Consider the following 26,058-nt stretch of genomic DNA (forward strand, 5'->3'; position numbering starts at 1 on the left):
GTTTGCGCAGACCAACCCACCCAACCTCAGGAGACTTCTCCTCCATTCAGGGCCGGTCCTGCAGCCACCATGGCTGCTCCGTGCTGTGGCAGCTGGCGGAAGAGACAGCAAGGAAAACAGGCAGGAGAAGGGAGGAAAGAGTATCTACATCTGATAGAGAGCAGCCTGGCAGGGGACAGGAGAGAGACAGCAAGCTCAGAGATGATACAGGGCAAAGACAAATTCTGCTGCTCCTCCCGGACTCCCTGGGGCAGAAGGGAAACCAAACAGTGCTGGTAACTTAGCCAAGGAGTTGCTAACAAGCTACTGCCAAGGTTCTCTCCCGCTGCCAGACGATACTCCACAGCCAGTGAAGAAGCCAGCAAGGCTACTGCAAAAGTACTGTGTACTGTGTTTCTACTTGTAATGTCACGTTTCCCTGCTGGAGGCTTCTGGAACCTGCTGTTTTCTTCCAAATCTTTACTCCATCAAGCCAGAAAATACATGGATTCTGACCCAGGGCAAGTTGGGAACCATTTCCCAACTGGTGTCTGGCTCAGTGGCTTTCTGAGGGAATCTAACAACTTGAAAACCGCCCAGAAAACATTTCTAAAGGAGTTCCTGGGGCTTCAGTGGCACCGAGCCAGAACTTGGAGTGCTGGAGGAGAACCGGCCCCAAGGATTTCAGCAGAACTCCTCCTTGCTGGGCCCACGGCAGAGCCCGGAGCAGAGAGATAACTTACCTGAAGTGGGGGCCCAAGTTGAGCTCCGGAGCAAGTGGTTTGTCCGTGACGATGGTGGTGCCAATGCCGAAAGCCCGGATCAGGACGTTGTAGCTGTGGCTGTTCTCTATGGACACGATCACCTTGTCCTTGAATTGTTCAATGTCATCCAAGTTTGCTATGACAGTCACAGCCACCTTGGTCTCGGGGGGGATCACTCCTTTACTGGGCTCAATCCTGCAGCGCGAGCGTTTGCCAGCCTGTAAGACACGGCAGACGCTAAGTGAGCACGGACACCACGGACCCTGCTCTCTTCTGGGGTGCAGGAGAAAGGACTAAAGACATGAGGGTAAATCCATAAAGGCTTCGTTTCCCTAAATCCAAGCGTCTGGAAACAGCAACTATGCTGGAGCTTGTATTGCACCCTCCTTTAACGGACCCACTTCTTTAACCCTGTTTTGCCCAGCCCAAGGGATGCTCATCCTCGGGAGAAGCTTTATTCCCCTCCAGCCTCCCCTTGGGAGAGCACACCAAGGCAAGCTGCATCTCTCCTGGCTTCCCCACAGACGGGTTTGCACAAAGGCTCAAGGCCAGGACTGCTCAAACCCCACTGCAGCAGCCACGCAGCCGGGGGATATGGCCGAGAGCCTGAAGGATAAACTCTGCCAAACGGATTGAGCAAAATCCTGATGCCCAAAGTCTTCTTTCCCCAAGAGTTGGGCAGTGCTTCCCAACAGCCCCCCCAGGACTGAAGCACTCCGTTCCCACTGATCATCAGCCGCAGTGAGGTGCCCTGGCACTCTCTGCTTCGGGAAATCCAGCTCTGAATGTTTACAGAGGGGCAATGAAGAAACAAGCAGGAAGAAACCTGCCAGCTGTGCCCTGTGGGCACGGCCCCAGCTTCCTCTCTCTTCCTCTTGTTTATTCCAGATTGCCCTTTACAGATGGGGCGATCAGGGCACTGGACCCCCCAGTCCTTCTAAAGTCACATTCACAGGGAGCAAGCTGGCAGCAGAGCAATGGTCTCCATCACCAGGAGGAGCTTGAAACAGACGCAGAGAGAGCAGGGAGATGATCAGGAAACCCATGCTCCTTTCAGGAGAAAAAGGCTACGGGCTTCTCTTCATCTCAGAGCTCCAAATACACAGCTCAGAGCAAAACACCTCCCACAATGTAAAGCCAGAACTTGTGGAAAGGACCTGGCATCAATTTCTGCTCAACCATCCAGGAAAACTCCCTGCCTCCCTGAGGGGTCCCCCAGTGCTGGGCTTCTCTTGCTGCGCTGCGGTGGAATACCTTGCTGCTCTCTCAGATAGCGACATGGAAACATCACGTGCAAAAATCAAGTCCCAGGCTGCTATGGAGCCATCATTTCTGTAGGGAAATATCCCCACAGATACTTACCACCTCTGCCCGGAAGGACGCAGGGATAACACTCTGGTTGGAGAGGTAGAGAGTGCGAGAAGCGTCCGCCAGAACTTGGATATCGCCAAAATCGATCTTGCTGGGATACACGTGGACAACTGGTCCCTCTCCAACGGCCTTCAAGCTGATGTCCTGTCCAGGTAGGGAAGATTAAAAAAACAAAGGCAAGGGAAAGTTTAAAGAAGAGATGGCTCTCAGGGCACCCCTAGACTGGAGGGTGATTACGGCTGTCGGTCGTTTGAGGTGTTGTAACACTGATGCAGAAGGCCTGGAGCAAGTGTGGGATCTACAGTGATCCCATCAGGAAGCCACAGGCCCCTGTTACTGGGGGATAAAGAAAACCAGCTCCCCACACTTGTATTTTCCCCCTTGCTCAGCTCTCCTTCCTCTACCCCATGCCTGCTCCTGCCCCTTTTCTTGCTCCCGCTCCTTTTCCCGCTGGATCTTGCCCCAAACTGTCCTCTAGGACTTCCAGACAGCCACACTTGGCCGGTAACTTCTTCCGCATCCCCCACAAAGCTGCCCCCTGAAAACCAGCGCGAGCCCCCAGCAAAGCAGGCTCTTGGCAGCAGAGATCACGTCCGTTGGCTGCCTCTCGGTGCTGCCTCTGGGCACTCCCAGTACTACAGGAACAAGAGATTCATTATTCATTCTGTCCCTCAAGCAGGATTGCTTTTCTCTCCAGAGCCTGAGACCCTCCAAGTTTTCTTCTTGTAAAGGCCATGGTAGGAGGAGGAAGACGGGTTCCTGTGCTGAGCCACCTTCTCACAGCGCTAAAAACCAGGGAACTTCATCTGCTCTGGTTGGACTTCACCAGTTCCGAATCATAGAACGGTCTGGCTTGGAAGGGACCTCAAGGACCAGAGAGCTCCAACACCCTGCCACAGGCAGGGCCAACAACCTCCACGCCTGGAGCTACACAAGGTTGCCCAGGGCCCCATCCAACACTCCCTTGAACACTCCCAAGGATGGGGCACCCACCCCTTCTCTGGGCAGCTCCTTCCAGCCCCTCACCACTCTCTCTGGAAAGAACTTCCCCCGATATCTCATCTAACCCTTCCCTCCTTCAGTTTCACTCCATCCCCCTTGTCCTGCCAGTGTCTGCCCTTTGGAACAGCTGATTCCCTCCTGTTCCTCTGCTCCCTTCAGGGACAGGAAGGCTGCAATGAGGTCCCCTCAAAGCCTTCTCTTCTCCAGGCTGAACAAGCCCAGCTCCTAAGAACACTTCAACCTTTCAACAGAACCCGAACACACAGAACTCCCAGCACTGACAATCATTGTGTGATTCACCAGAGGACACAGAGTGGGATTTAACCTCAGGACAAACCAGCCTCTGTGATGGAAAACCTTTAACGATGGCCCACTCGAGGAAAAGGCACTGACAGCTGTCAGAATCACTAGTCCAGTTCAGGCAGAAGGAGCAGCGTCTGTAAACACTCATCTCTTGACAGCGCACTGTGCAAGAGCCAAAAAACCCCCAACAAGCCACGTACCAAGGCTGGTACCTCAAAAATAGGAAGCTAAAGCTGTGTGATGATAGATGTTTCATCGCTCCGGGAGGAGGGAGGTAGGGAGAGCTGAGGTCTTACTGATGCTTGCCCAGAGCTGCCAGGAAGAAGGAGCTGGAGGGAAGAGCTGTGTCTCACCAGCTGCCTTGGCTTCCCAGTGGCAGTGGGGTGGAAGCAGCAAAGGCAGGGCAGAGCCCTCTGGAGGTGGACACAATAACATCTGGAAGATGCTCAGGCTAGCTGGTTTTAACGAGGGAACGTGCACTAACACAATGAATCCTCACCAAGGAGAAGGCTTATTAAAAAGCCAACGAAACTCTTCATCTGCTGTCTTCTTAAAGGGGGAAAGAAAAACCCTGTTCAACAGCGTGACGAGCAATGTGACACCCGTGAAAGGCGACGGGAGTTTTGCTCTGGGTAATACTGCTGCACGTACAAACCCCAGCACCACTCTGGCTTTGCTTCTGGGTACCATAACGTCACGGTAGATCCTTTAGGAAAGAAGAGCATCTGTCCCTGGCAGACAGCCGTGGTCCAAGTGACCACCAGTAACCCCAGGTCTGGGTTTTACCAGCTCCTTCCCACAGAGCATGACAGAATACACCACACCAAAGCTGGCACGCAGCCACTGCAAGCCCAACACCAAGCGACAGACACCCAGAGGGACTCAACGCAATGCAAGGTGCGGCCGCAGACTCGGTATCCGCGCTGACGGGGTGACTTCAGAGCCAGCTCGCGCTCTGCTCCATCGTGACGCACTGCAGCCATTCCCCCGGGGTCAGGCTGAGGTCACAGGATCCCTATGGGGAGGATTTGCCACCAGTGCAGCATGTGCAAGTTGATGCTCTGCTAGCCCAGAAAACTTCAGATGAATCCACTACTCTGCTTAGACTATAGGAAACAGGGAGAATGCCGCCCCACGGCCAGAAACTCCCATCCCTGCGCTCAGTACACCCAGGGAAGCCTCTACCGGCGCTCGCGGCAAGGGAGCGTAAATGCTGCATGTTAAAGACCGACTTCACGGGCTTGTGGAGCCACTCAACCCCCTGCCAGGGAGAGCTGGGATCCTCCAGCTGAAGCACAAGGAAAATGAAGATGACGTTCACTTCCAAAGGCAAATACTTTAGGCAAGGTGAAGCTTTGAACCCAGAAGCTGTTAGCTCAAGGAGAAAAGCTTTGCAAGGAAACTGCAGTTAAACAGCAGGCTGGTTCTAGAGGGCAGAAATCCCCCTTTTCCAGGGAAACACCACATCTACGCCCAAGCAACTGGTTTGTCCCACTTCAGGCTTGCCTGTCTCTCCTACCAGCACAGCCACAAAGGCCAGGCTTGAGATGTTCCCTGGCATCCAGGGATTGAGCAGCATTGTTTCCATCTCTTTTAATGACAGTTTCAATCCCCAGCCTGCTTTCAAAAGGCCAGCCTCCCTTTCGGGTACAGAAAGCTTAAGGTTCCTGTAGCATCCTACTTCATGCTCAGAGAGATGGCAAGACATCCTGAAACAGCCGCTTCCAAAGTTAATATCATTCTAAACTTAAATTTAATTAACTACATTTGTTCTAGATTTCAGCTAGATGAAGCCAGGACACTACACAAGGCATTCTCCTGCCTACATCTTGCTGTCACTGCTGCTGCTGTGCATGCCTGAACGCTAACAGCATCTTTCAGGAGGCTCCAGAAACATCGTCAGGAATGCTTCACCATTTCCAAGCCTGTGCTGGAAAAAGGAAGAGTCCCTGCCTTGCAGATGCCAGGGGTGTGGAGATGCACAGGGCTTTACGCAGAGATAAGACAGATACTTCTCGACGTGATGGGCCAAGCTCTCAGCGTGGTTTCTCACACAGGCTGTCCCAGTGCCCTCCTGAACAAAAGTTCCTGCTCTGAAGCAGCAGCTCCTGCTCACCTAATCACGCAGCAGAGTCTCAGCTCCAGGGACCATGCTGGGTTGCAGACTGCGCTCGTTATCCTGTCTCCCCTATCTGTAATTATGTGCCACATCGGACTCTCAGACTGTCACCTGCCCAAGAAGTCCCACCAGCCTTCCTCTCCTCTAGACCTTGACTGTTGCTTGTACCACGAACCCCTTTCCTTGTCCACCCTGGCTGCGTACTGCAGCCCCGGGAAGGATCCCTGGAATTAGGAACCTCGAGGACTCACCAATGGGGATTTCTTGTTCCCAAGCACAGCGAGCACAGCAGAAGCAGACTGATGTCCCAACTTCTGGGCTTCCAGCACCAACGGGACCCTGACAGTGCTGTAAGGCTTGATGATCCCAGAGAACATGGGGCTGGAGTACAGCACAGCATCACCCTGCTTGTGCTTCTGTAAGAGACAGAATCAAACCCAAATTCAGAGCGACCTCCGAAGAAACCTGCACTCCTTAACATCTACCATTGGAACCCAGCTAGGAGAGCGGGATGGGCTTTGAATCCCAAGGGGGTCCAAAAGCTGCTGCACCCACAGGCATACACACCCATGCCAGCAGCCTCCTCACAGCAGCTTTTCACCACCCTGCATAAAATCAACCTAAAGACTAGAATACAAACCTCTTCCCAAAGTCTATAGTCGGGGGGGGGGGGGGGGGGGGGGGGAGGGGCGCGGTTCTTCTACACCCAAAGCTTTGCTGAAAACAAGAACCCATCTGAATATAAACCAGCAAGGTCTTACCCCACCCCTTTGTTATTATTTTTCATCCCCTTAATAAACCCCTGGATAACTCTTGAGGGCAGATGCGATGCCAAACCTGAGGAAGGAGCCTGTAGCAGGCTGGAACGCGGCTCTTGTTCACCAGGGTCAGCGGCCGCTCGTACTGGAAGTTTAGGAAGCACCGGCCAAATGTCACAGTGGGGTCCCGCACTTCCAGCTCAGGAGCGATGCATCTAGGCAAAGAGATGTCCCAAAGGGAATTAGAGATACTGAGAGAACGTAGAATTTGTTTCCTCCTTGAATAGGGCACAGAGGAGCGGAACACATTTGTCACTGTCAGACAGACATGTATTACCCCGACAGCAATAAATCGCCTTCAGCTTCCTGTATTCCCTTTGATTCCCACAGCAAGCCCTGAGCTCTGGAGGAACCTTCCCACCAAGGATTGGTGCAGTATGGCCCAGTATCTCAGCAGAAACTACTCCCTCCTCTCCAGAAAAGGGGCCTGAAGAGCCTCAACTGCTTGCTGTGGCGATGGAAGGTCCGAGCCAGCCCCTGCCTTACGCAGTGGGTGGTTGTTAAAAAGAAAATCACAGCCCAGACACTGACCAGACGGTGGAAAAGCACCAGTGAGCTGCATCCTACTGGTAATGACACCAACACCCACAGCACAGCGGGATCCAGCCTGGCTGCAGCAGGGATGACTTCCAGCTTAAGTGTGAGAACATTCATGCTCAAAAGGACCAGAGGGAAGCAGCAAAACCTGAGCTCTCCTCAGCATCAAGGACTCTGTTTCTCCTTCGGAAGATCTTACTGTTATTTTTCCTGCACCAGTCCTGCCCTAAGCCCCTTCCCCATTAGCACGTGCCTTTGTTAAGCCAGACAGACACCAGGCTGCTTCCCACATCCCAAAGGAAAACTGTGCTTTGGTGGCAACACAGACACAGTTCCCCCACTGACTGCTTGCAGGAAGGAGGAGAGAGACAGCCCTTTGAAAGTCTGTTACACCTCACCCACCAAAGAAATAGGTCTATAATTAATCTAATTAATATAATTAGGAAAAGGCTGGGGGCTGTGCCTGTCTGGTGAGCACAGATGCTCCTCAACACTGGCTGCTTTCAAAGCCCTGCTTAACGAGCTCATTAAGTAATACTTCTCGTTTGGAGCTGGCCTTTGTGTGAGGGGAGGAGAGACGATGCACCAGGAGAGAGGACACGCCGCAAAGGAAAGCGCCGATACCTGGCTGTGAGGAGCAGCCCCAGCACCTCCTTGCCGACACCGTCCACATCCACCACCAGCGCCAGCTTGTACTTCTTCACGGTGTTGGAGCACAGGGTGACCTGGTGACAGAGAAGAGCATCAAAGACCTTCACCACCCCCAAAAACTATCGTTCCGTGTGTGGCGTCCCCTGATTCTCCTTCCATGGTAAGGAGAAGGATTTTCCCCTAATCCTTCTGCTGCTCCATGTGTAGAGCAGAGTCTGAGAGCAATAAAGGTCTCCTGACAGCATCTGCTTGGTTCAACACCCTGTGTGGTTAACAGGGTGTGTGTAAGCTGAATTAAAGCCTAATCAGACAACTGCTCTGCTCACCACTGTATTAAAATTAATCTCAGTTCTAATCTCAGCTACAACAGCGTAAATCCCGGGGCAATGCATTGCCTCAAACCCAGCGAGTTCAGCTTTACAGCCAGGGCCAAATGCCAAGGGCCCCAGAAGTTGGGTGCAGGTCACACCTGGCAGAGCTGCTTCAGCCCCCCCTAGGGATGGCTGCAGTGAATGCAGCTCCTCTGCTCACTGGGAGAGGGAAAACAAGTCCGGGAAGAAAAGCAAACTGCTTTACACAAGGGCATCTCTCTAATGGCCACCCGCTGTCCTCATCCTTCCTCTGCCCACGGTTAAGCCAAAGCCACAGCTCCACGCAGCGCTCAAGCACACACGTGGCTTCCGCACCTGACCATAGGGCACAGGATGCTCAGCGGATGGTTCTGGAAACAAACCGATGCCCCTTCACAAACATCCCGGACCAACCCAGACAACACAAGTGCATCTATCTGCCTCCCATCACTAAAGCCCCCCCGGACCCTCCCCACCAGTGAAGCTTCAGCTCCATCTGCTGAAGCACGGCCGGACGGATTCTCCCCACACCTTGATATTCCTGGATCCCAGGGCGCGGATGGTCCCGCTGCAAGGCTTGATGGTAAATTCGGACGGCCTGATGGAACCTTCAACTCCCCATCTCCAGGGCTCAGGATCGTTGTTCGACAGCCAAGCAGCACTGGTAACGCTGGGCCCTCCCGAGCCGTCCCCGGGGATGCGAAGGTGGAAAGTCATGGGCACCAAGGAGGTGTTTTTGAGGCGACACGACAAGGTGTGAGGGAAGCCTGGGGAAGAGACACACAGAGGGATTTATGCCCCCGTTATCCCACCATTCCTGGGCTGAACAGCCTCTCACGGTAAAACTGCGCCTGGACTTTGGCTCTCTTCAATCTCAACTGCAGCTAATTGAGAAGCCCAGCAAGGAATTAATTGCCATGGAAGCTCTGTGCCAGGCTGGTGATGGAGATCCCTCCTTGGCAGCTCTGATGCCCAAAGCCATCAGTTTTTCTCTCTCAGCTGCCCCGACACCAGCACCGGTTACGTCTCACGTAAGAGTGAGCAGCCAGACAGAGCATTTACTCCCAGAATCGGATCCGTAAAACTCCCCATGAACACCCCCCGTGGTTTGCAATACGGAAGAGCAGGTTGGCACCAAGGAGAAGCTGCAGTAAAAGCAGGGATGGATGAAATGGGGAGCTACAGCCCGATGCAAAGCCCTCTGATGCAGTTTTGTTAGCTGGAGCCTTACGGCATCTCCTGTTTCAGGGTGACCAGATGGAGCACGTGAAGGTTTGCAGCCCACTTGGCAGGAGCTGAGCCTGACACTGGCTGAGAAATCAGCAGAAGCCGTGTCTCACCTTCCCTAACGAACGGCGACGTCTCATTACTGCTCAAAAAGCTCTGACACCAGCTTTCCCTGCCGCACCAGTGGCATAACCCCACTCAGTGGGGATGTTCTGCAGAGGCAGGAGACCAGCCCAGGAGAAGACATCTGGTTTGGCTGGCCCATCTCGATAATGGCCCTTCCATCAATCCACAACTGATTTCCCATTAAAAACTTCACCTCATCTCAGTAAAAAGCCTTTTGTGAGGCAGAGATGGAGAACCAGAACCTGCATTTCAATGGAGCTCTGGATGCTCAGCCACCAGCGCTGCTGGCTCAGCAGAACTGGGCTTTCGGGGTGGGGGGACACAGGGAAGGAGCTCTGCGCAGAGCTATGGCTTGGGCATATTATGGGGTAGGTGATAACAAGGTGCCCTCCCAGCACTAATTAACATTTCACACTAAGGCTCAGGGGACTGAATGGCTCCTGTCCTCCCAACATTTATCCAGAGCAGCTTCAGGCTGGTTCACAGCTCCATCACCCTTCTCCCCCTCCAACGTCTCCCTTTTCCCCCAACCCCAGCGTCGCCCTTCTCCCCCTCCCAGGCACCGCCCTTCTTTCCCCCGCCAGCATCACCCTTTTTTCCCCATCTCCCATTCCCGGGGCATTTCAGGGACTGATACCCTCGCGGCCATTCTGCTGCCAAGGGTATCAGTCCTGCTTTTAACACCCTGAAGGCTGCTGCTGCAGAGGAACACACATTCTGGGTGCTCTGAGGTTCCAAGCGCCCCGTTTCGGTAACGCATGGACCTCTCGGCCCACGGTCCAAGCCCAGGGCGCACTCACCGAAGGAGACGTCACCGAAGCAGAGGGCAGGCACATCGAAGTGGAGCGTTGGTCCAATGACGCAGCCACTGTGAGGACAGACAGACAAGGCACTGGCTGAGTTAGAGAACTGCAGAGCTTTCAGCTCTCCCTGCTGCTCGGGCGGGTAAGAGCCGGTGTCAGAACCACGGCGGGTTTCAAACCAGCCCCTCACACCCTTGCCCTCATTCAAGGGGACAGGAGGTGGCCAGCAGCTATCAGATGGGGCTTAGGGCACAGTGTCAGGCAGGATAGGGCAAAGCTATGCCCCCAAGTTGGCTCAATGAGGGGCCCCAAACAAGCGATGGCTCCGTGACTCAGTTTCCCCATCTCTAACGCATGGGTAGAGATGCCCACACAAAAGCGGACTCAATGGAGTAACCCTCCTCAGGTTCCCTTCTTCTCAGATGGAGCCAGCGTTTCCATTGAGTGGCTGAGCGTCTTCTCAGGAGATCTGGATCCACACAATTATCAGAATCCTAGGGAGCGCACAGACACCCACCAACCACAACAAGATCACCAACAATTCTACACAGGAATGTATCAGCTTCTCACTGCTGACACAGCCAAGAACAACACATCTTAAACCAAACACGGGGCCCTGAACCCACCACACCTCCTCTCCTGTCCCTAAAATCAGCTCCAAACTCTGAAACTCGCCATCACTGCCTGAAATCGGCCCTTGGAGCCACACACCATTCATGAATTCACCTCATGGCTGATGCCACCCGAGCCCAGCTCCACCTGGGGGGGAAACGCGGATGTTTTGGGAACGATCACATCTATGGCAGCATTAGTGGACTCGGGGGTTCTTGCTGAGTGGGAAGGATAACAAAGAACTGCTCAAACACTCATCCTCATTCCCTTCTTCATAGCCCAGTATCCCACCAGCCAGCTCACATCCAAATGGGAGTTGTTCTCCGCATGGGACTCAATCCAGCATTCAAAGCCTCCCGAGGAGCGGGGCGCTCAGCTCGAGTGGGTGGGTGGGTGTCTTGAAGCTCCAGTTGGTCACACCGACTCCCCGCTCTCTCTTCAAGCAATAAACTTCTTGTTCTGTTTTTACCGGTTTCTCTTGCCTCACCAGCAAAACCCACTGCAGATTCCTTTCATTTCTTGGCTACCTTGATCTAGCAGGAGGCTGCTGGCCAAGGAGGCACAGCCAGCCCCACATCTTGCCTGCCTACACCACACTATCCCAACAGCCCATGGTTATGACCCACTGGGACAAGTTTATCCGCTGCTAAGAGCCTGAGAAAGGAGCTTTGACTCTCTTAGCAGCCTTTTCTCTTTCCCCTCCTCGGCTTGGTGCACATTATCTTCTGCACCAGCACCGGCCCACAGGATGATGCCCGAGTTCTTGCTACAGAGAGCTCCCAGGCTCCTGCATCGGCGCTTTTCCAGCTGCAGGAAGGAGGCAGCACAGCACTCGCTGCACAGGAGCTGGGAGGACACCTTGTCCCAACACAGGAGTGCGAGGGATGACACTGAGCCTGCTGCTACCCAGGTTGGGTGGATTCTTAACAGAGGATTATAAAACACAAAATCACCCAGGCTGGCCTGTTGCTCAAGGGTCTCCAAAGTGCTTTTGGCCTCGCTGTGCCTTCACGTGGGACATCACAGACCCATCCCAGACCCATCTACAGCCCATCACACGCCTGCCGCAACCCAAAGGGGGAAGGAGCTACCAGCTCCTGGTACCCACCCTGGGCAGCAGGCATCTCCACACCTTTCCAGTTAAACTTTTCCCAGCATGGGTAGTCACTTCCAGACCCAGGATCATCACACTGGGGTGTCAAAGGGTCACGATAGGAACCTGTCGCTGCCAAACTCCGTGCCAAGAGTGTCCTGGAAAGCTCCACCAAGAAGGCCAAGGTGCTTCCCACAGGCACCCAAGTCTTTCAGAGTTAAACAGGGTATATTGAGGGCGTAGGAAGGAAGGAAGGTCATCACCCCTGGGTTGCAAGGTTCAAACTGGAGCCAAGGTTAAAGGGTCTCAGCTCGTAACCTAGCATCCCCATGCCAAGACCTCCCACAACACCTTTTTCTCTCTGCTTCACCAGAAAATGAGGCAGGTGGGAGATCACTACCCAGAGATAACTCCAGAGGTGCCCACCAAGCTCCTGTAACCTCCCCACTCACCTGATAGACAAGGTCACGGGCTCAGGGGATCCATTCACATTGAACTTGAATTCTTCTGTGAACTTCCCCAGGATGGTGGAACTGAAGGAGATCTGGATGACCTGGAGATCGTCTGGCAAAATCTCCCCCTCGCTGGGGAGAAAGGTGAAGCAGGAGCCCAGAGCTGTAGCTGGAGGAACCAAGCTGAAGGCAGCTTGGATGAGTCCTTTGTTAAACAGCACCACCTGCAGCAGGAAGGCAAAATGGAAACACAGAAGGACATTTCCTTTAGAGAAGACCCATTTGCTTTCTAATTCAACAATGAACACCTGCAAGGCAGAAGGCAAAGGAAATACAACGGGACAAGTTCTGCCTTTGGGTTTTTTCCAGGCAAAGCAGTGATAACTCCATAGAACCTCTGCCTTTGTCCAGCTGGCACAGAACTGCCCTGCTCACAACTCCTGAGCTGCCAGAAATCCCACAAGGAGCCAGCAGGCTCCAGCCCAAGCCCTGCTAGCTCTCACAGCTCACCTCGTACTTGTGTGCTGCTCCCATGAAGACATCCCCGATGTCCAGACGCTCAAAGCTGGAGCGCAGCTGAGGCCCTATGCCTTCCCCTTGGATGCACAGGGGCAGCCTGGTCTCACGGCCTGGGGAGAGAATTCAATGTCAGAACAGCAATTCCCTCTGATCCCGCATTTTCCAGGCTCTAGCCTCCGACTTGGGGCTGGCAGAGATCAGCCCAGGAAGATCCAGGGAAAGGTACAGGACCCTTCCCTTGGCAGATATGCCTTTGGGCTGCTTTCTCCTTTCTGACCAAACCCTTGGGCTGCTTTCTAATTGAGCCATCACTTTGCACCCTGAAACAATCACACAATCATTAAGGCTGGAAAAGACCTCCAAGATCATCCAGCCCAACCATCCCCCCACCACCTCTATTACTCACTAAACCATGTCCCTAAGTACCTCATCCAACCTTTCCTGAGGGACGGTGACTCCACCACCTCCCTGGGCAGCCCCTTCCAATGCCCAATGGCTCTTTTGGAGAAGAAATTTCTCCTCCTTTCTAACCCGAACCTCCCCTGGCACAACTTGCAGCCATTCCCTCTCGTCCTCTCGCTACTTAGCTGTGAGAAGAGGCTGAGCCCCAGCTCCCCACAGCCTCCTTTCAGGGAGCTAGAGAGAGCAATAACGTCTCCCCTCCGCCTCCTCTTCTCCAGGCTGAACGCCCCCAGCTCCCTCAGCCGCTCCTCAGAGGATTTGCCCTCCAGCCCCTTCCCCAGCCCCACTGCCCTTCTCTAGACACGCTCCAGGACCTCCATGTCCTTCTTGGAGTCAGGTGCCCAAACTGAACACAGGATTTGGGGTGATGCTGAGTTTCCAACGCCACCTCTGAATCTCTTCCCATGTGCTAAGATGAGCTTTGAAATCCACTCAAGGAAGGTGTAAAGCTCAGGAAAACACAACCCAAGACAAAAATCTGCTGTTTATACTCATGCAGCTCAGCACCACCTGCACCCAACATACAGCTCCACACCTGGGTGCTCCAGGGCTCGCCACCTGCAGCAGCATCTAACCACCACAGGGCTTTAGGATGTCTAGGGAGAAGCAACTCCCCAAATTCCCACCATAATACCTCAGCCAGGCTCCTCCCCACCACGGGCAAGAGCAGGAGGGGACAGGAGCCGTACCTGAGATGTCGCAGTAGAACTTTTGTTGATACACTCTGGCTTCTTCAGGCTTAAAGGTCACACTAATTTCAGCTGAACAATTTGGCCAAATCTCTCCCTCCTAAAACAGAAGCAGACAGCAAACCATTTATCTTCAAACGTCACATCCCTTCGTTCCAACCGTGGCCCCATGAGCCGATATTTAGAGCACCAGGGAAGAGGAAAGAGCCAGTAACACTGATCAACAATATTTATAAGGGAGTTTGGAAGCAGCTACAAAAAACTTTCCCAGTCCCTGACCTTTACTGGCACCTGGGAGAGGCATTTTCTTAAATTAGGGCTATAGCGGAGCAACCAGCCCAGCTCACACTCCAGCGAGTCCAGCAGGATCGCTTCAGAGGTGCTGGCCAGTCACGGACTCACAGACCGTTAGGAGCTGAAAGGGACCTCCAAAGCTCATCCAGTCCCACCCCCTGCCAGAGCAGGGTCACACATGGTAAATCCTACAGGAATGCATCCAGGGGGGCTTCAATGTCTCCAGAGAAGGAGACTCCCCAGCCTCTCTGGGCAGCCTGTTCCAGGGCTCCATCACCCTCACAGTGACAAAGTTCCGGGGGCTGAATTTGCCCTCCTTCCCACAGAGGAGCGCTTCGCTCTTCGGGTCAGCATCTCAACTGACATGGTCCCACACCCTGCGTTAGCCCTGTGCAAGGTGTGCCTTTACATGTAAGGCTCCATCCCTCTGAACGTGGTCAGGACACTTGGGCAGCTCTTCATTTATAGCCCTGGGAGCAAAGCCCAGCTTTAGGCTCCCGGTGCCCATCACGAGTTGGGAAACGCTTTTTGCCACCAGCTCTCCCGGCCCCACCAGAAACCCAATGTTTCCTCCCAGCACATCAAGCAGGGATCTGCTGAGTGACCTCATTCAGGGAGGAAGAGGAGGAGGAAGAAGAGAAAGGGAGCTTTCAAAGCTCTCACTTACCGCTGGCTCAATGCTGAAGATCCCGTCGGAGGAAAGCAGGGATTCTCCTTGCACCTTGGCACTCTGGTCGGGGATGCTGCAGAAGAGGAGGCGGGAAAGGTGATCTTGCGTCCTGGGGTCTTACACAAGTGAGCAGCCCTCAGGAGAGCGACCTAGCTCAAAGCTGCTGCCACAACCAATGGGGAATCCATCTCCATCCTCAAACTGGCTTCTCCTACCCCCAGGATGCTCAGGGGAGGCAGAGGAGGATGAGGAGCACCAGGGCAGCGTATCACCAGGCAGGGCATCAGACCCCTGCTCTGGGCTGCAGGTTCCCAGCATCACTGTCTTCTCTTCCCTTTCAGACCCGCAGGTGTAAGGAACAACCACAGCCCCTCTGCTCCCCACCCCGCCTCCACCAGAGGATCCCAGGGCTCCGGCATTCAGGCACCACAGCATCCCAGTGAAATCAGTGGGTAGGTGCAGAAATACAGAGGCTGTGAGAAAGGAAGCCTAACATCACCTGATGAAGACGTCAGGACTGGCACCTCTGAGCCCAAACCCTTCAGCCTGGCCCTAAACCACCTGCTTTTTTCCTTTTCCCCTTCTCCTCAGAGCTCTGACACAGTTAATCCTCACTTGGGAGTAGTTGCCAAAATCATCCCGGACTTGAAGGATGACAAGCCAGAGATGGGAAGGGAGCAGAACTTCCGAGCGGGTGCACTGCTGTCCCCCTTCACGCTCCAGTCCCACAGCCACGAGGAACCAGCAGCTGACAACTCAGGGAGGGGGGAAGCAGACGGCTCCGTATGCAGCACATCGAGGCCGCGGGGTAGAAACCACACGGCGATCGTCACCCGGCTCAATTCAAACACAACTGGAAAGGAAACGCAGTCCTGGCCGTTCCTGGCTGCACACAGACAGAGCCTGGGGCGAGTGCCCTCACCAGCACCAAAACTCCTTGCGTTGGCCAGCTCCCCGTAGAGCGCAAGGGCAGACGTTCCTCCACGGCTGACCTGCAACGCTGCGCGTTTAGCGGGGGCTGCCAGCCCGAGATGAGCGACCCTCAACTCAACCTCCATCAGCAGACAGGAATTCCACCATTACATCCCAGAGAGTCCTGCAGGACAAACCCCTGGACAGAGCTTCCAATGACCCAGCTCTTCTTGGGGCACAAACTGGGGTCCTGTGTTGCTTTCTCCCATGAAAACATCCTCCCTGATCCAAGACCTCAACAGCTCCTCTGACAGCAGGTCAGCGGCCCTGGAGCTACGACCATCCCCAAACATCCTGGGAAGTGTCTAGGGGACAAGCTGGCAGGAGATCAAATCTAATTGGGGAAAAAGATGGCTTCTGAGGGGCAGAGCATCACTCAGGGCCCAGTCTGAGACAGGCAGGTGGGGAGAGGGGGCACTTCCCTGGACTATTCCTTTACCAAGAGGAGGTCATGAGGTTTTCTTTTAACACACTGAGCTCACACACAAGTCACACACTGTGCAATTAAAAAGAGGTAACAGTGGAAAACTACTTTTGGCCTTCAAGGCATTTCTCACCTAATTCCCTTCACCTTTATTTGCTCAGAAGCCCTCACAAAGCCTCCAGTTTGTGGCAGGTTCCTCATCAGCTCCACGGTCACGCTAACTCCTGCATCCACCCCACTCTGAGAAAGGATTCCCAAATCACCCAAGCTTTGAAGTGCAATCTCCCATTCCTCATTCCACCTCCCGGGCTCCGAGTGTGTCTCTGCCACCTGAGAGAGGCCTTTCAAAGCTTCCCCAAAGACGTCCTTTGAAGATCCAGCCCCATCTCTCACCACCATGAAGACAGGGGGTTCTGAAGCCCAAATGCACTTCCAAGTCCCATGCTGCCCTACCTTCCTTCCCTGCAGACCCTTCCACCTACAAACTCTCCCCAGGCTCGAAGGAAAGGCAGAAACACCCCGTGCTGGAAACCTGGACAGCCCAAACCTATTCAGGAGATGGCCTCATCCTCCTGGGCCAATGAAGCTTCACAGACTCTCTGCAGCCCGGGAGCCACTGGCTCGCAGCAGTCTGCAGCTCCCACAAACACCAGAGCTCGCTCTCAGAGGAAATCCACTCACTGCAATCAAGCTTTCCTCCCCAAAACATCACCCTCAGCCAGAGGGTGGATGGAACTGGGATGGGAAGCACCCAGCTCCATTACCCTAAAGCCCAGGGACACCCACCCTGATGCTGTGGATGGCTGACTTGTCCTAAAAGCACCAACCCACCTCGAGGCCAGACGGTAGCGTTCCCCTTGGGCAGGGTACCTAACCAAAGGCATCTTTGAAACGGACCTTCTCTCCCGCTGATCCTCCTCCTCCTGCGTGCCACAAGCCTTCCACTGGAAGCGGGCGATGATGTCACTGCGGTTGTGGATGGCCACGCATCTGCGCTTCGACAGCGTGAGGTAGGTCTTCTCAATGGTCACAGGCTCCTCATCCAGACAGATGTTGACGTCTACAGCCACTCCATGAAGGTGTGTGTTCATGTCTTCACCTGGAAGAAAGCAAAGGGGACTCTTTACTCCTCTCACTTGCCGATGGAAGTACGAGGAACGCAGCGAGCCTCAGCTCACAGAAGAAAGGGCTACAGCTTTTATTACCCCTCATTCCCAGGGGAGTCCCACCTCAGCCACAGCTCACACAGCATCTCCTCCAGGCCCACCACAAGTGTCAAGTCTCTCCCAGTCTCTCACTGATCCCCCCCAAAAGATGCCTGCAGCGTGTGGGCCAGAAAAGAAGGTGGCAGAGCAAGGAGCAAAGCGACAGCCCATGGCAGGATGGGATGCAGACAAGAGCTTCCCTGTGTTGTAGAAGCAGTGCCCGTACTCCTGGATCAGGACAGTCTGAAGAGCTGCCACTTCAATCCACCCAATATCGGGCAGAGGGAGAACTGTGACTTCCTCTACATTTGCTCAAGCAGGGACAGGGACAGGCTTGTCCCAGTTGCAGCAAACATTAAGCTTCACTGCAGAAACCCAACCCCATGTAAGCTGGGGAGGAACCAGCTGCTTCAGTGAGAACAAGACTCAGGTTTTTCAAGAAAGCCACGAAGATCCTGACAGAAGCTGTTTCACATCTCACCTTCTCCTTGAGTTTTCCCCCCCTCAACTTGTTCTTAAAGCCACTTATGAAGCTGATGGCACTTCGGTGGCACCTCGGACCCTCGTAAAGATTTCCTACCTGTCTCTTCCTGACAAATCCCAGGAGCCCCCATGTCCTGGCTGCTTTAGTCCTGATGTTGTCAAGAGTGGGATTTAGAGGGCGGCGTAGAAAAAGGGGCTGGAGCAAGACCACGGGGAAGCGGCATATGGGACAGAGGTGTGTAAGGGACAGTGGGCATGTGACAGCATCCCATAGAGACACACACCCCCCCACACACGTTACGCTTACAGGACCAAATCCAGCACTGGTTCGGAATGGAACATCACACGCGCGTACGCACGCGGTCACCCAGATTCAAGGTTCATCCTTCCTCCACCCAGCAGCTCCCAGGAAAACAGATTCCCAAAGCATTCTCCTTCCTGTTGAGGGGGATGCACTCTAACAGCCCCCAAACACCAGCTGGTTTTCACTTTTCTTGGAGGTAAAGCTGGGGGATAGCACCCAGCAAGGGAATTTGGGTGCTTGGGACAATAGGCAATGATGGCAGATGACTGTCACAGGGGTGTGGGGTGCTGGCTACTGTGCTGACAGCAGGGAACACCCGGGGATGGGCCAGGACACCAGACAGACAGAATAAGGACAGACTCAGCCTTTGCCCTTCTAAGCACCAAAATACACAGAGGTTTTGAAACAAAAGGGTTTACAAGTAGATTGCAAAGGAAGTTCAGCCTTGTTCTGCTTTGAAGGACGCAGACCTGCAGATAGGACACTCACCTGTGTCGTAGTGAACTATCAGGGAACCGCAATAATCCCCAGACTTCAGCGGGTGGAAGTCCACTCTTACTTGCATGGCCTCACCGATGCCGAGCGTACCGCTGGAGCGATCGACAGAGAAAGGGCTGCAACAGAGACACACACACTCATCAGGACTGTGGTGGGAGCTCTGGGGGCTCTTTTGCAGTCTAGTTCCCGGCAGCTCGCTTGTGTGAGGAGCAAACAAGCAGCTGGCAGCAGCAACCCAGAACACAGGGGGTCAGAAACACGGCTGGCTACCCTCGCTCTCCGAAGTCCAGAGAGTATGAAATGACTTCATCCCCCCCAGATTCTGCAGCCAGGCTCCAGTCTGGACCATACCATCAGAGAATGGGTTTTGAAGAGCCCAGAGCAGGTAAGAGGTGTTTGCATGCACAGCTTGACCCTGATGTCCCTGGGACATCCGTTTTTTTTCTGCCACCTATAAACCTGCTACTCCTGAAAGACAGGAGAGAAGGTTTGGAGGGGGGTTAATAGCTCCTTTTCTTCTGGCATGCTTTTACTACATCCAGCTGTCCGTTTGCTTTGTTGCACAATGTCTGAAGTTTCGCAGGGCCTGATCTCCCAGCAGCACCTTGCAGTCCCCAACTCCTATAACCTCATCTAGGCACACCAACCCAGGAGACTCCTTCACACCAGGACCTGCTGAAATCTTGCCCATTATGGCCCTTCAGCAAGAGAGCAACACTAGACCTGTAAGCACTCTGATAATTATCTACCTTGGTATTTAGGGCTTGCTTACTCTCACCAGGGGTCAAGCTTCCCCATCTTGACAGAAGTGGGCTCAAGTTATGTCCCACGAGGATACCAAGGGCCATCATACTCCTGACATAATGCAGAAAGGCAGCTGACAAGTGAAAGAAGCTGGCAAGTCTGTGACACAGGCCCTCAAAGCACCACCTTGGCTTCTCTGCGGCAGCCACATGCTCAGTAAACACAGCGTGCAAGGAGGCTGCACTATACTGCGAGTCCCGGGCTACCTTCATCTTCTAACAGCCAAGCTTTCTTTGGTCTACTGCTGCCTTAATTGGCATCCTAAAACCAGTTGAGTTGGGGAGAACCTAGTTCATTAAAAGCTACCTCCAGCCCCAAGGCAGACAGCAAAGTTACTGGGGACTGAAATGCCCCACCCTGTCCACCCAGACCTACAGCAGGGAAAACCCCACCAAACCCAAAGGCTTAACCTTTGCACATGCTACTTTGTGGCAGCAGTAGAACAGCCAAAGTCAAGCAGCGTAACCATCCCAGCAAACCCAGTCCCTCAGGACAAAGCATCCCAGACTGCACTGAAAAATCCCAGGTACACTCAGCACCTCCCTTCCCCCCTTTTCCTACACCTCCGCCCTAATTTCAGAACCTCGGGTGGTCTTTGTGCATCCCCACACCTCCCTGTAGTGTATGGGTACCACAGGGGATCGCTGAGCGCTCTGCCTTGGAGGATCATCTCCCGAGCTTTCCGAGCTGGGTGGGGACACTCCTAGAGGGATCTAATCCCAGACCGACCCTCTCTGTCCCTGGAGCACAGCAGAGCACAACGTCCATCGCCGCAGGAAAAGGCAGCGCTGCGCCTTGTCTGCTCCCAGACACCATTTTCATCTTAAACCTATTGGAATGACATTTCTCTCTGCCAATGTCACGGAGAAGGAACTCATTCTCCTGCCTGAACCACAAGAGCAATGGGAAGAGACTTACTGGATTTAGCCTCCTGGGATTTTTATTCCCAAGCGCTGCGGTTAGGGGCTGGGCACGGCCCTGCTGCGGAGGGAGGGCAGGCACAGAGCACACTGAAGAATGGGCAGTGCTGGGGGGGCTGGCTGGGGTTTTTTCATGAAAAAGCAGTCAAATCATGGCCAAAATGCGACCACGTTTTCTGGAAGCTATCGAAGATGCTGAATTGGCCCCACACATTCACTGACGAGCTCCTCTCTGGAGCAAAAAGCAGAACAGAAAACAGCCAAGTCCTCGGACAAACGATGACCGGGCAGGGAACATCACCAGGATGTGACCAGATGCACGAGCTGAGCTCTCAGTACTGTGAGGAACAGTTAAGGATGGGAGATGGGCTGCAAAAGCACCCTAATGGGGAGAGCAGAAAGTTCTACGCTTGGTGCCAGGGAAGGGAACCCACAGAGGGGAGGCAAAGACAAGTGGCACAAGCAGGACAGCAGATTGGGCAACGGTGGCACCTGAGCTGGTTTGTGAATGGGCAAGAGCCTGACTTTGCTCAGGCCAGAAAAGAGAAGTTGCATCAACTAAACCACAAGTTCAACCTGCACAGATAAAACATAGAGGATACAGGCCCATCAGCTGGCCTCTACATGCTCAGATGAATCTCTCATTCCCTTCTACCCCACTGCTGTCCTCCTCCTCTCTCACATGTGCCTGTACCTGTGTTGTGGCTTTGCATGGCTGGGTTCTGCTGGAGAAGGGGGAGATCTGCAGAGGTGGCTTCTGCAAGAAGCAACCAGAAGCTCTCTGAAGCCCCACGGAGCAAACCCCAGCCAACTCAAGGCTGGAGTCGCTGCTGACCAAGGCCGAGCCCATCAGGGATGGTCACAGTGCCTCAGAATCACAGTTAGAGGGAAAAAAACCACCAAGAAGCTGCTTTTTGCCCCCAGAGACAGGAGTGAGATGATGTGAGGAACTGTGCAGACACCAAGGCCAGGGAAGAAGGAGCAGGGAGGGATGATGAGGTGTTTCAGGCACCACAGAGAAAGATTCCCCTGCAGTCTGTGGGGAAGACCATGGTGAAGCAGGCTGTCCCCCTGCAGCTCATGGATGGCAGGGAGCAGAGATCCCATCTATAGCTGTGGAGGATCCCACGCTGCAGTGCCTGGAGGCACCTGAAGGACACTGTGACTCTGGGGGAAGCCCGTGTCGGAGCAAGCTCCTGGCAGTGAAACTTGCTGCTCTAGAGCTCTAGAAGAAAAACACCCACACACACCTTTTGTTGGGCAAATGAAGTGAGGTCCCTTACCTCTGAGTGCTGATGGAGTAGCGGGCCTCCCGGTTACCAATGTTGCGAACCAGCAGAGTCTTCTGGCTGCTGTATTTGACTGGACAGGTGGAGAAGTCCAGGTGGAGGGGGAAGCCCAGGACCGCCCGGGCACCAATACCTCGGATCCGCACAATGAAGTGTCCCCTGTCTGTGACACAGGTGATCGGCTGGGAGTAATCCTGAGGGGAAGGAACAAATCACGGTACGTTCAGTCCCCGGAGGAAGGAAAACCGCTGCTTCCCACCACTAACAGGAGCCTTTGGGAATGGAACAGCACTTCTTTCTGTAACAACCTTTCCCTCCAGCAGCACCACTGGGACAGGGCTGGTACCCTGCAGAGAGGAAACCCCCCTGCTGATCCAGCTGCCTCCTCAGTGAGCTGGCAGAACCAGACCAAGTCACCTGATAGCTTGATGCCGAAGCACCAGAACAGAGTAATCCCACGGAAGGGATTGCAGCAGATCAAGGACCTGCTTCCAGCACCGCTCCGCATCCAGTTATGCCACGGCACCAACTCCATCCCAGTGACCCCACTTGAAGCTTGGTGGGGGATGCTCAGGTACACTGTTGGATGGACTTTGCCACCAGCCGTTGGTGAAATCACAGAATCACAAGGTTGGAGAAGACCTTTAAGATCATCGAGTCCAACTGTTCCTGTCCTGTGCTAAACCATATCCCATAGTACCTGATCTGCCCTTTTTTCAAACACACCCAGGGACGGTGACTCAACCCCCTCCCTGGCAGCCTGTCCCAGGCCCTCACAACTCCTTACCGAGATGACTGTTTTAACATCAAGGGAGGCAGAGATCTCCCACCCCTTTCCACAGCATCGCAAGGACAAGGCTGGGGACACCCATCCTCCCAAAGCTGATCCACCTCCCCAGCCCCGAGCCAGCTCTGCTCCATACCCAAGCTATTCCTGAGAGATTCCTGACAGGTACTGAAGGGCACCAACAATTCCAGCCCTGCCCTCGGCGCAGCCTCTTCCAGCTCCTCCCAGGCCCTGAGAGCTCTCGCTGCACATCTAACCTCTGACTTCCCTTTCACCTCAGCCCAGCCCTGGGGGAGGCAGGGGACAGCTCTGCTCTCTCTGCTGCACACTGTGGCACAGCCGATGCCTTGCTAACGCCTCTGAAGTTTCCAGAAGGGACTGGGTGCCTTCCTGAAGCTGGTGCTCTCAGGCCCACAGGCGGGAGGCACGGGGACAGCCCTACCAGAGCCAAGCATGCTATTCTCAGCCCTGGGCTGGTTCAGCAAGGAGCCAGACAGCCATTGCCCTGTCCCCCAGGCAGAGGCATTCCTCAGAGATAAGTCCTCCCAAGCCTCGTCTCCCCTCTTCCAGCTGCACTGTGCCCACCCGAAAGACAGAGGCAGGTCTCCCACTTGTCCCCAGACACCATGGTGACACTGCAGCCAGTAGCTGCAGCTCGCTGCCAGTTCTGCCTGCACTCATCTGACACGTTCCCAACCTCCCGTGCTGGCCCAGGCAATCCCTCACCCGTTCCTTACGGGTCTCTCACTGTCCCCCCCAGTAACCCCCTGTCTGGGTGGTGTCATACCCACTGGTCCTGTGGAAGCAGCAGCTTTAAGCACCCATCCAAGCAAGTGTTACTCCAGATAAAACACATCCCCCCCACTCTGCCCAGGGGGACTTCCCTGGCAAGACCCTGAAGCCTGCAACCCTCACACCCTTCTGAAGGCTCACGCTCCTCCTTCCAAGCCAAAGCATTAACAAATCGGCTTCATTAAGCCCTGAGCAGGTACCGCAGGGTCTACGGCCTTCCAAGGTCCACTCTGCCACTGCTGAGGGTGTCACGGCCCTGAGGGTTTGCTGTGACTACACCAAAGCAAGGAAGGAGGAGGTTAGTTCAGAGGGAGGATGGAAAACGGCAAGCTCCTGCCCTTGTGTCCCACCCCAGCCTTCCCCCAGTACCATCCCTTTGGTGATAGCAACTCAACTCCAGCAGAACTCGGTCGGGGGTTATTGATCCTGGCTTAGCACCAGATGTTGCTTCAACATCATCCCGGGGGGAAATATGTTTTCCCTTTTCCCCAACAGAAGGAACTCGACCAGCAGCAGCGGTTTCAAAGGACAGCAGGACCTTGTCACCGAGGTATTTAGAGAAGCTGGGGGCAAGCCTGCCACCAGCACACACCTCCTTCAAACATCACATCAAACGGCAAGGAAAAGGGCAGGAAAAGGTCTACCTCATCACAGGAGCTTTCACTCGTATCTAGAGGCGGGAGAATCCGGGACCGCCTCAGCTCCCGGGTGCTGGCCATCCTCTGCGCCTTGGTGACAGACTTCTCCAGGAAGGCAGAGGGTGTCCACTGAAACACAAAACACCAACAAGAGCTGCAGAAACACCTCTCTTCAGAAAGGCTTTTCTTGTTCAAGCACCACTGATAAACCATTTGTCACCACAGCCACTAGGATAGTCCTGGAAGTCCCCAAAGTTCCCCGCTGACATATTTAACATCAGTCAATGAATGATGGAGAGCGGAACACGCGCTCTACCCAAGCGGCTCTGTCCCCTGCGCTTCTCCTTCGTCCTCTCATGTGACACGTTTGAGGATTTCTGCTCTTCGGGCATTTGTTTCCCCTTTAGCTTTGCAGGATTCAGGCAGTGACCTTTGAAAGGAGTGGGGAGGAGTCATCAGAAACCCCCTAACTCCATCCTCGCACAATGCTCACAACCAGCCGGCGTGTGGAGATGTCACTGCCGGCTGAATCACAGGAGAGCAGAAAAGCAGCGCTGTGCCAAGACCGAGGTGGAGCTGGCTGGGTCCAAGCTTTAGTTATCTTTTTAATTAGCCCTTGTTTTCTCTCTGTTCTGGCCTCACAGCCCCCTCCACAGAAGCATACAGAGATACCACCTCCATGAGGTTACCTCCAGGAAAGGGAGCCTTGGCCAGCAAAAGGCACATTCATGGATGGGGAGGAGGAACTGCCCCACGTTCATGGATGGGGAGGAGGAACTGCCCCAACTCCACAGCTGTTTCAAGGGCTGGATCTGCACTCAACCCAGGATGACACACATGACAAAACTGGTTTGGACCCCATTCTAGCTGGGACTGGACACATCTCTCAAGTCTTCAGGCAGAGTCTGAGCAGCCCCACCACATCCCCAGCTGCTGGGAGGGCAGGGATGGTCAGAGCAGTGCCTGCAAGGACGCTTCCATGACAGAAGATACTGCTGCCCTCACCAAGAGGATGGGTAGAAGCACCCCAATGCTTCAGCTACTCCAGTGCACTGCCCAGGACATCCCGTTAACTGGGTTCCAGCAGCACATTCAGACAAGACTCGGGACTTTCAGCCCACACTCCATCTCCCACCGCACCTTGATGGCCACCTCCAACACAAGTATGGCACCAAAGAGATGGGGTGGTGGTGTGTACCTTCACAGTGTGGCTAAACAGGAGGGGCAGGCAGAGGAGGGACGCAGGGCAGGTTTCCAGCCTCACCACAGCTCCTATCTGGCCACAGCAGGTACTTACAGTGACATACTTCTTCTTTGGAGACATTACTACTCTGCGCTGGAATATTCCAGAGAGCTCACTGGATCGATGAACGTTCTTAGTAGCCATGTCTCAGCTAATCTGGAAGGAGCAACAATGGTACTTTGAAAATCCAGGAAGAGCAGCTGACCCCAGGTGACTTTGTGCCCGACCTTATCACCTGCTCAGGGTTATTACACCAACCTCCAGCCCGGGGACCGCGGCTGCCCCGAGCGTGAACAAGATCAGACCAGACCCCTTCCCACTTCGCCAGCCCAACGCCCACCCTCCGTGCCAGGAGCTTTGCCATGTTTCTAACTAACGCAGCACAGAGTTCAATGCTCTGATGAAGAACTAGAGTCTCCAGGCTCAGTCGGTTGGTTTGAGCTACAGAAATTATCCAGCAAATATGACTCCTTCCAGGCATGAAATTCCCACAGCGCCCAAGAGCATTTCTCCCGGGAGAACAAGGGCCCTAATTTTCACTTATTAACACTCACACTCGAGGCTCTCTACAGGCATTCGAGGCTGTAACAGCAGAAAGAAAACCATGAAGACATTAAAGGAACAACAGCAATGAGCTCAAACATAAACACCACGTCTGTGCAAGCAGGGCTGCTAAAGACTTGATCCTAACAGCAGTTCTTCTCCAGCACCCCCACCCCACAAGGACTGCGGGTTGACCGCTCCATGGCCGGCTTTTAGGTCCAACACTGAGGCTTAAGGTCCAAACACCCAAAAGCCCGTGAACAAGAAGAGGAGGGCAGCACCAGCAGCCTCCATCCCCTCCACTCCTGCCCCAGG

The 26,058-nt window shown here is 54.2% G+C and overlaps 1 protein-coding gene across 1 annotated transcript in view; it reads right to left on the minus strand.

Moving 5' to 3' along the window:
* LOC311201687 (hydrocephalus-inducing protein-like) overlaps positions 1 to 25,344 on the minus strand; it is a gene marked incomplete at its 5' end in the record, with an annotated part of 39,836 nt that extends 14,492 nt beyond the window's left edge. Inside the window, 17 exons of the mRNA XM_084276116.1 lie at positions 723 to 961; positions 2,106 to 2,258; positions 5,790 to 5,954; positions 6,376 to 6,511; positions 7,518 to 7,618; positions 8,426 to 8,661; positions 10,048 to 10,115; positions 12,208 to 12,431; positions 12,718 to 12,836; positions 13,878 to 13,977; positions 14,839 to 14,914; positions 15,457 to 15,723; positions 17,135 to 17,336; positions 18,719 to 18,843; positions 21,735 to 21,934; positions 23,964 to 24,086; positions 25,255 to 25,344. Coding sequence (XP_084132242.1) covers positions 723 to 961; positions 2,106 to 2,258; positions 5,790 to 5,954; positions 6,376 to 6,511; positions 7,518 to 7,618; positions 8,426 to 8,661; positions 10,048 to 10,115; positions 12,208 to 12,431; positions 12,718 to 12,836; positions 13,878 to 13,977; positions 14,839 to 14,914; positions 15,457 to 15,723; positions 17,135 to 17,336; positions 18,719 to 18,843; positions 21,735 to 21,934; positions 23,964 to 24,086; positions 25,255 to 25,344 — 2,624 coding nt within the window. The remainder of the gene's footprint in view (positions 1 to 722; positions 962 to 2,105; positions 2,259 to 5,789; positions 5,955 to 6,375; positions 6,512 to 7,517; positions 7,619 to 8,425; positions 8,662 to 10,047; positions 10,116 to 12,207; positions 12,432 to 12,717; positions 12,837 to 13,877; positions 13,978 to 14,838; positions 14,915 to 15,456; positions 15,724 to 17,134; positions 17,337 to 18,718; positions 18,844 to 21,734; positions 21,935 to 23,963; positions 24,087 to 25,254) is intronic.
* Positions 25,345 to 26,058: the final 714 nt, after the last annotated feature.

The sequence above is a fragment of the Gallinula chloropus genome (assembly GCF_964237585.1).
Source record: "Gallinula chloropus genome assembly, chromosome: 28".
NCBI lineage: Eukaryota > Metazoa > Chordata > Aves > Gruiformes > Rallidae > Gallinula > Gallinula chloropus.